The 10,865-nt window shown below is 36.6% G+C and overlaps 1 protein-coding gene across 1 annotated transcript; it reads right to left on the reverse strand.

The window, feature by feature from the left end:
- Nucleotides 1–879: 879 nt before the first annotated feature.
- Nucleotides 880–2,563, reverse strand: LOC137833309 (uncharacterized). The gene is made up of 2 exons (XM_068641667.1): nt 1,667–2,563; nt 880–1,188 (listed from the first exon to the last, which is right to left on the reverse strand). Exons 1-2 carry the CDS (start codon nt 2,561–2,563, stop codon nt 880–882), a joined length of 1,206 nt encoding a protein of 401 aa, XP_068497768.1.
- Between the last annotated feature and the right edge of the window lie 8,302 nt (nt 2,564–10,865).

The raw sequence follows: 10,865 nt of genomic DNA on the forward strand, positions 1-10,865 counted from the left end.
AATACGGATGCCCCCGGTCCCCTCCAGTTGATAAGAACCGGGACAGGGCGGTCATTCAGTTAACTACTGTACCTCCTTCACCGAGGTCGGGCTCCTCATTGCAATGATCGTTGCACACTGCTTGGGGTTTGCTTCTATTCCCCGTTTGGTGAGGAGAAACCCCAAGAACTTCCCTGCTTCCACCCCGAATACGCACTTTTCAGGGTTCAACTTCAAATTGTATTTAGCTATTGTGGTGAATAGCTCTTCTAAATCAACAACGTGCTGATTTCTCTCCGTCGAGGTGACGACCATGTCGTCCACGTACACTTGCACATTCTGCCCGATCATGGGGGCGAGAATCCTGTTCATCAGTCTCTAATAGGTGGCAGCAGCATTCTTAAGCCCAAAGGGCATTACCTTATAACAATAGCTCGAGAGCTCTGCCATGAATGTCGTCTTGCATTCATCTCGCTAGTGCATGCGGATTTGGTTATACCCCGAGAAGGCATCCAAAAAGTTGAGGAGTCGACAGCCTGATGCGCTATCCACCGAGGCGTCGATGTTGGGCAGCGGATATGAATCCTTAAGACAAGCCTTGTTCAAATCCGTGAAATCGACGCACATTCTCCACTTCCCATTGGCCTTCTTAACCAACACCACGTTTGCTAACCACTCAGGGTATTGTATTTCCCTTATGTGGCCAACACTTAGTAACTTCTGAGTCTCCTGCCTGATGACCAGGCGTCTTTCTTCGTTCAATTTCCTTCGCCTTTGTTTGACAGGCCTGACCTTCGGGTCCATTGTGAGTCGATGACAAAGAAAGTCAGGGTCGATGTCGGGCATGTCTGAAGCAGACCATTCAAAGGCGTTTAGATGTCGTGCTAGGACTTCGGCGATCTAGTTTTGCATCTCTTGGCTTAGGGACTTGCCAAGCTTAAACATTTTCCCTCCGATCTCTATTTTTTGAGCCTCACTTGCAGGCTCAGATCGCCTCTCCCCGGCGATCTCCACACAAGTGGCTTCTTCCACCGCTTGAGGCTGGGTGGTGACCACGCATACCCCTCTTTTAGTCTTCAAACTATTCTCATAGCATCTCTTTGTCGCCTTCTGTCGAACTTGATAGTAATTATCCCTCCCCCGAGGGAGGGCAACTTCATTTTCATCTGCCTCGTCGAGACCAATGCTCCTAACTTGTTCAGGGCAGGCCTGCCTAGAAGAACGTTGTAAGTTGAAGGGGCATTAACGACGAGGTATCTGATATTGATGGTACGAGATGAAGTGTTGTCCGTGAAATTTGTTCTTAGCTCCACATGCCCCGTCACCTCTACCTGGTCTCTCGCGAAACCAAACAGACAGGCGTCGTACAGTCTCAGCTGGTCTGGTGACAACTCCAAGTTGTTGAATGTCGATCAGAACATCACGTTGGTCGAGCTCCCTTGGTCGATGAGGACTCGGTGCACCCTTCTTCCTTCTAGACCACCGAGATCACCACTGGATCATTATCGTGTGGGACCACATCCCGCAAGTCAGCCTTAGTGAAACAGAGGTCGGGTTCAATCGACTGATCAGGCTCTCGCGCCTCTACTGCCATTACTTCTCTAACATATTTCTTTCGCTGGGAGGCGGTGTATCCTCCTCCAGAAAATCCTCCAGAGATCGTGTTAACCTAGCCATGGACGAGTACCTTGTTCTCCTGATCCTCTGCTGGTGTCACATCCTTTAATCCTTCCTGACATTCCTCCAGATACTCTTTCAGGAAGCCATCCCTCACCAGTTCCACCAACTGGTATCCAAGAGCTATGCAATTCTCCACACTGTGCCCAAAGGCCTTATGGAACTCGCACCAGGTGCCCTTACTTGGCCCCAAATTCTTATTAGTCTTTGGGGGAAACTTCAACTTCTCATTCACACCTGGGATGGCGATCAACTCCTTGTAATTCATTTTGAACTTATGTCGAAAAGGGAGGTCGGCCTTTTCCTTCGTCTTGTGTTGTTTCGGCTCATCAGGTGCGTGTCGAGTTGGCGACCTCTTCTCCGTAGCTTCGTGCACCCTCATGGGTTGGGTATGACTGCTCTCTTGGGGCTTGATTAGCCAATGAGCGATAGCTCGTCGTCGGATCTCGCCAAACGTCTTTGCTCGATTCCTTATCAAAGAATCGTTGAACGGCCCTGACAGAATCCCCCGCCTGAGGGCGTGGACCATTAGAGCCTCGTCCTTAGTGTGAAGCTTTACCACCAACGCTCCAAACTGGTTCAGGAAATCCTTTAAGGGCTCTCCCTGATACTGCTTCACCTCGAAGAGGTCGAAAGGGACGGGGGTTGGAACTCGGTTAACTTTGAACTGTTCCCTAAAAAATGTCAAGAACTGATCAAATGAGGTTATGTGGCCATCCGGAAGACCAATAAACAAATCTAGTATTGTGCTCGCGAACGTTTCCATGAACAGTTTGCAATGCATGGCGTTCGTTCCTCCCGAAATCATCATTTGAGTATGGAAAGCCCTGAGATGGGCCTCCGGATCTTCAGTACCTGTGAAAGATATTTTAAGCATCATGAAGTTCGTTGGTATCACGACATTCATGATCGCTTGTGAGAACGACATGAGGCGAGCCCTCACAGGGAGAGGCGGGCTCCACTCTCCTGCGGCGCGTTCCGCCAAACGTTGTAGTTTCCTACCCAGTTCTTCATTGGCCCAGTGTAACTCTTCATTGCTTGTTAGTGACGCATCCAGCTCGACCCTGAATTAGTCTTGTCTAAGAGCCTGCTCGGCTCGAACCTCAGCCAAAACCCTCTCATGGTCAGCCTTGGATGTCGCCACTGTCTCCTAGAGAGTGTTGACAGTCTCCATGAGTTATTGTAGGGTGAGGTTGTCACCTCCTTCCTATCCAGATGGACCTTGCCGAGTATTCCTCATATTGCTTGATAGCTTGATCACAATTGTGGATGGGACCTGGTTTTATCGGTCCTCATGATAGGTGCCAAATGTCCTTGTCGGTTGACCTGGTCGTCGGTTGACTCTGGAAAACAAGTTGTGGCTCCGTCTATCTCGCTGGAATCTGTCCTTCCTTTGGAAGCTGGAACGCGACTCCGTTTGAAACAGAGGGGGCCCTATCTATTGATTGCACTCCGATGATCAAGTCCGTACAGGGCTTATAGAAACAATAAGTAAGTAAGTAGTTTCAGTCTTAGAAAAAGTATACCTTTACCGGGGACCTCACGTCCCTTTTATAGACTACTTTTATGTTACATCTGGTAACAACCTTCTCTCACAAGTACCTTATCCCGAGTGAAAGCATGTTTGTTGGGAGGATAGTCTGTTACAATGCGCACAATCTTAGCGCGACAACTGCACAAAATCCTATCTCCTTGGAGTGCATAAATCTTAACAGAATGACCACCAGGGTACCAACTCATGTACCAGCATTAGGGGTCCAATCTGTCTATTGTAGGCGTACAAGCCTCTACGTACCATACATGCAACTTGCGCTACCAAACCCTAGCGCTTTTGGGTTTAGAGAACGTTTTACTTATGCTAGACCCAAAGGCGCTATACGCACCCCCTTAGGCCCATTACGTTCTTCGCTGACCTATCAGGCCTTATAGGCAAAGGACTATATTAAGTATATGAATGAGAGTCAACACACACATACCCGGGTCCCACTCATGCGGCCCAACAACTTGAACCAACGACCGAGCTGACCTGTTTAATGCAGATGTTGATGTCTGACCACCGAACGCTGAGTTCAGTGCTCTGGTCCAGTACACTTTACCTTTTTAAAATTTACACTTATTATTATTACAGTAATTATTTTTCCTTTTAAAAATCAATACTTTTTATAATTATTGTTATTTTTATTTTCTCTTTAATTTTTAAATAATATAATATAATACATTATGTTTGAAAAATATTAAATTTTTTATTATTTTTATTTTATTTAGTCATAATAGTTTTTAAAAGAATTCTTTATTTTTCAATATTCATACGTTATCTAGATAGAATATGAAATTTATATATATATATATATTAAATATTTAATTATAAGAGTTAAAACCTAATATTTTTTAACTCTTATTTTAATGTAAAAATAAAATAATTAGTATAATTATCTAAAATTAGGAATGTTACAATATGTGGTAAGGATAGCTTGTAATCCAAGCTTCAAAATACTCTTCAATGAAAGGTGGACAAATGGCAAATGAGGTTTGGAGAACAAGCTATGTGGCACCTTTCTCAAGCTTCTAATGTGAGGCAAACTCTCTCCAAATGAGAGGTAGAGATGTGGCACCTACTTGGAGTCTTGTAAGCTTCATAGGTGGACATCTTAAATGGCTTTGGTTATAAGGGCTAAAATCCTATTTATTCGGTCCAAAATACAAGCCCCAAAATCTTATTCCACTTGGTCCAAAATACAAGATCCAAAATAAATCCTAAACTACTTTGTACAATTTTTACAAATAGAGGTCTTGTAATCTTATGCACCAAAATCTCTAGAGTTATCTCTTCAAGTTGAACTTTGGACTCAAAAGACTAATTAGAGGCCCAAACAAACTTTAATAAAATGAAACTCCTGGCAAGCTCCTGATCGAATATATAACTTTGTCACCTCTTTATTCTTGACCATAGTCTCTCGTATGGATTCCCATCATAATATGGTAGGCCATAAATTAGGAGAATTTTCACCAACTCTAAACTTCTAGGATATGCGAAAAATGATAATACATCTCATCATTAACCTTCATTTTCACATCTAGATTTAAATAGTAAGACATAAATAATGTTACAAAATTGAATTATTAGGAAATGAAATCCAACTCACTAGAATTCTTTGTTTGGAACTATATCAACTACCACTTAAACAAATTCTAATTACTTTGAGTTCTTCACAATTAAAAGCAAAATAAGTGATGACTTTCTACAACAAGTGCACCACGTTATCAGAAGTAATAATTTGTTCCTAAGGACGGATATCGATCCCACAAGGAACAATGAATTATCAAGTACAACAATCGCTAAATATAAAAAAAAAAATTAAAAGTGTGTTAATGGTTGTGTTGGGGATGATCAATAAGAAACACAAACAAAGAATTGGTTGCTTCAAGTTAGAAAAATAGGGATTAGGTTTCATCTGTCTCACTCTTATGTATTTTGATTAGCATGTTAACATTATGTTCTTTGATTGAAATTGATGCTCGTATAAAAGTCATTTATATTGATTCCTCGCATAAAAAATTCTTAAGAATGTTCCCTAATTATCGACCTCTCGCATAATTAGAAGAAAAACTTAGAATCAAGCTCAAACATTAATAGCAATTAACATTTTAAGTCTATTTCCAGCATTCAAATATGTTAAGTATTGTTGTTTAGGTCAGAACCCTAAAAATACTTTCCAGTCATATTTAAGATCCTCAAACATGTCACAAATATTTAAAAGCAAAACAACAATACCAATAATCAATCAAGAATATTATATCATAATTAAATATCACCTTAATAGATAAGGTTTTGAACAGATTACTCTCAATCCCAAAGGGTAGAATTAACCACGCATATTTCTAGCACCTTCCATTCTCCTAATTGGTTACAATTCACTCAATGGTATTTTACTCTCAATCTGGTACACTAGGGTTGTGCCTCTAGCCCCCAATTTAACCTAATTTGTAGGGTTAGGTGACTTCTTGTGTCGCGCTCATGGGCTTAATATAAAAACATAAAAATAGCCCAATCAATCTAACGCGTTCTCGCGGCTGAGTTGGACTTTTTTCTTTCTTTTGTGCATCTAGGCGTTCCAACTTTCTCCTTTTAGCATATATCATTCTTCTTTAGTCCAAATCTTCATTCTTCCCTTGAAACCTACAATTAACACCAAATTTGGGAATAAAATACTCTTATTCAATTAAAGATCATAAAAAAAATGTAAAAAGGTATAAATTCATAATTAGGGATTATTTTATATGTAAATTAGCAATTAATACTCATAAGTGTCTATATTTTAATATGAAATTTATGAAAATTAGGAACTTATCAATAAGCATAATGAATTTAAAGACTCCTAAAACACTAAGAACATGAGACTCAAGCAAAAGAGGTAACGTAAACAAAAATTGACACAAAATAATTCAAAAGTAGAATTTAAATTGCTTGATGAATAAAATGGCAGAATTGTAAATGACAAGAATTTAAAGGTGAAATTGAGTTTGCTTGAAGATAAAAACAATAATTGAAATGTGTTGAAATTTAAAGGCAGAAATCAACTGAGAAAAGATAAACACAATTTAAAACCATGCTCTGATACCACATGATGTGAGTTGATTTTAGGATTGCACATTTTTGGGTGACACTTTGTTTATGAGTTTTTGTTTTAAGCAGAATATGGTGAGAAACCCAAAGAAAATTTCCAATGGACTCGAACTTAACTAAGTGGTTAAGTAAGTGTGAAGGTTCATTTCTATAGGGTAAAGAAAAAAAAACACAATATAAGGTGATGATGATGATGAGGTGCAAAAATTAAAGAGTATAAATGTAAAGACAAACAATATAGAAACCAAAAAGGGGGAAAGAAGAACACATGATCATAAAAAGGAAGGAAAATGGCGCATGGCGAAGAAAAGAAAAGATGAAGAGATAAGAGAAAGCTTATGGATGGTGAGAGTGTGGTCATGCCACTTGGAGGGGAAGGAGACTACAAGATGAGTGGTGAAGAGTCACCACTTGAGGTGTTGTGCACTCAAGATAAGACTAAAAAATAATAGGAGACTTAGCTTACTAAACAATCTGACAGAGTTTCTTTTCTATTCAAAATTCAATGTGTGATTTATTAGAGGGGAGACACCCTATTTATAGATATGAGTGTCTTTGAGAGGAAGAGATGAAAGGTACAAGCTTCTAGAAACTAGGTCAAATGTGACCACATGGGGAAGTCTTCTAGAATCTAGGTCAAAGGTGAGCACATGGGTGAGTTTCTAGAAGCTATGTTAAGGTGGGCTTTGGCACAAACCCAATTTACTAAGTACACCCTCTTTTAGCTTATTTTTCTAACTGAAGCTCAAAGTGTGCCTAATTTATTTACTTAACTTGTCTTGTAAGAAGACTAGAAGGAAGAAGAACTAATATTATGGTTCATGTCCGGTTCTCCCTCTGCTGAGGCTCTTCTAAGATTTGGTGGGGCCTTGTCTTGTATGTTGAGATGATTGACCTAGTTGTGAAGAGTTTGTGGTTTCCTTAGTCATTTGCTTGTCGAGTTGGTTTGTATCAAACTATGTTCTTGTCGGTAGGCTTTCTCGTTGATTGACCTTGGTAAAAAGCTCCACTTTTGGTTTGTCTCCTTTAGAATATGTTCTACGTCTCTTTGTTGTACTGGAACGCGACTCCGTTGAAACAGAAGGGGTTTTACTTGTTAATCACACTCTGACGATTAAGTCAGTGAGAGCTTACTAAAATTAAATAAGTATTCAGTTTCAGTCTTAAAAATAGCGTACCTTTATCGAGGGACTCAAGCCCCTTTTATAACTACTCTTGTAACAACTTTCTCTCATGAGTATTTTATCTCTACTGAAAGCATAAAATAATAACAGAAAAACCACTTGCTCACGGGGCACCACTTCAGGTGCTAACAGCAGGAAAATATTTTGTTTTACGTGGGCACCTTACTCACGGTGCTTCTCTTACTTAACAACTTTATCTTTTCAACCAACAATTGTATGTATGCATATATTTTCGTATCTTAACAATCACACACATTTATCTGTTAGGTTAAAAAACATATTCTGCTAATAACCTTATTTTAATATATAACAAAAATATTATTTTAATTAGTCTTTAACGAGCTTAGCAATATAACTAGGCCAACTCGTGACCCACCCTTTGGGCCCAACAACCGAGCTGACCTACTCAAGCTCATGCAATGAGCATTCGAGCACTCTGTCCAGTACAAATAACAATAAAATTATTTTTTAATTAATAATTAAATTAATTGAATAATAGATTGAATTGATTTGTCAAAATAGACTATTATGATAAAGAAGAACCTCTATATATAAGAACTTGTATAAATCAAGTTCGGTTGGTGGCAAAAGGGTTTATCCAATCGTATGGAGTGGACTACAAAGAGACTTTTGCACTGGTGGCCAAACATAATTCAATTCTAGTTATGTTTTTTTTAACTACAAATTTACATTGACCATTCTATCAACTAAATGGTGAACTAGAAGAAGTCTATATGCAAATTCTCCTAGGACTTGAATCATCTAGAACCTCAAGCATGATGTGTAGGCTCCAAAAATCTCTATATGGCCTTAAGTAATCTCCAAGAGCATTATTTGATAAATTGACTCAAGTTATCAAGGAAGACAGGTTCAACCAATGCCAATCAGATCAAACTTTCCTTGTTAAACACTTAGTGGTGGGTAAGGTAGCCTTGTTCATTGTTTATGTTGATGATATCGTTATCACAACAACGATTATGGTCAAATGAAGCATCTAAATGGACTTTTGGCCAAGGAATTTGAAGTCAAGGACTTGGACCAACTCAAATATCTTCTAGGAACGAAAGTTGCTCAGAAAAAAGAGTGGTATTTATGTATCACAAAGGACATACACACTAAACTTACTTCAAGAAATTGACATACTTGGGTGCACGACAACCATTGCTCACAGAGAACAGGAAAAGAGAGGTGAAGAAGAAAGTCCGCTAGAAGATAATGATAGACATAAAAGCTTAGCTAGGAAGCTAATCTACTTAACTCACACTAGGCTCAACATCGGGTTTGCTGTGAGCTTGACTATTCACTATACATATAATCCAACTGAGGCTCACACGACAACAACGAACAAAATCCTCCAATACCTCAAAGGTACACCAAGTCGAGGGCTCTACTTCAATAAAAACTCAAACAGAGGCATTGAAGTTTATATTGACCTAGATTGGGTGTATGACTTCTAACATGAAATCAACAACATGCTACTACTTCTTTATGTTGGGAAACTTGGTGACTTGGAGAAGCAAGAAGCAACCTGAGGAATGTCCATGAAAACTTTAACCATTACACCAGTCAAGTTTTATTGTCATGTTATGATTATTATTATACTTATGAGTATAATTATCAATATTAATATAATTAATAAAATAAAAATTACTAACATTCTTCATATATTTAATATCATTATTATTATTAATATTATTAAATATTATTAATATTATAATATTGTTAAATATTATTAATATTATTAATTTTGTTATATTACTAATATCATTAATACTATTATTATTATTAATATCATTCATATTATTAATATAATAGTAATTATATTATTTAAATTATTATATTAATATTATTAATTTTATAATATTCATAAATTAGTTATGGTTATTATTATTTATGAATATTAATTATGATTTTATAATTCTTCATATTATATTAATATTTTTAATATTATGTATATAATTATTATAATAATAGTTGGTAGGTAATAGAGATCCGTGGGTGATAGTTCGTAGGTAATAGAGATTAGTGGTAATAGTTGGTAGGTAATAGATATCCGTAGGTAAAAGTTGGTAGGTAATAAGATCTGTGGATAATAATTGGTAGGTAATGTTGAATTTACCTACGGATTCAGAATCTGTGGGTAATGTCCGTTTTGTAATGTTGTTCGTAGGTAATGTTCGTAGGTAATGCTGAATTTACCTACGGACTGAGGTCCGTGGGTAAAAATCCGTAGATAATACTGATTTTTTTTGTAGTGACTTGTGAAGATTGACCAACACGTTATTAAAGAAAAATTGATCATGAAATTATAAGTGTTGACCATGTTCCGTCATTTAGAAAAAACATTAGACATCCTAACAAAGGCTTTTCCAAGTAACTCATGTGGGTATGATAGACATCTATCAACCAAATTGAAGGGAAGTGTTGGAGATCACCGTATATCAATCGTAATCTCTTGGAGATCAATACACATGAATAAAAATAATTCAATTCTAATTTGTAGAGCCATAACGAGATTTAATGTTAATAAGATCAATTTTATTTCCTTATTTTGATATAACATTTAAAAGGAGAATTATTTCTCTAATTTTTAAGAACAAACTAGTGTACAATTTTTTTTCCTTGTATTTTATTTATACCTCTTTTGTATTTTTCCCATATATATATATAATATTTTCTGCAAGAAGCGATAAAAGATGTATTTTAGACTCTCTTTTTAAATTTATATATATATATATATATATTTTGTGTCGAAGTTATATTTTGAAATATGTAGAGATTTTATGTTTGGTTTATAAACTAGATAATTTTGTGCAGAGTTTTACAAAAATAATAAAAGATTATACTAAATCCACAAAATAGTTTTAAAAACTTTTCAAATATTGAAATTGTCCTTATATTTTATAAGAAATTGCATATCAATTCAATTTTTGTTATAATACCTACATATTGTTTATGAAATGATATTATTTTATCATCCAATCATTTCACCGTTTAAACTGTTAGAAAAGCTTAAATTTGAGCAAACTGAACATGGATTGAAAATGTTCATGTAAGTTGGAAATATTATATATATATATATATATATATATATATATATATATTATGTGAAAGGTTCATGAGTATCCGGGTACATAGGAAGTTAGATAATTTATGATGATTGATGGGAAGGAATTGCAAAGAAATTTGAATACACAATGAAAACAACCCTTCCAGAAGAATATAACAACTCATGATTTGGAGTAGTTTTCCCAGACATTACAATCATGCATTTTAACAAAATAATCAAATCACCTTTTTTTTTTCTTTAAACAAACCCAAGTCAAATAGCTAAGTGGTTAGTTATATAATAATTGCATATAAAGCATAAAAATTGCCACTATGCTTACAGTTATAGTGTT

This window comes from Phaseolus vulgaris, chromosome 6 (genome assembly GCF_000499845.2).
Source record: "Phaseolus vulgaris cultivar G19833 chromosome 6, P. vulgaris v2.0, whole genome shotgun sequence".
NCBI lineage: Eukaryota > Viridiplantae > Streptophyta > Magnoliopsida > Fabales > Fabaceae > Phaseolus > Phaseolus vulgaris.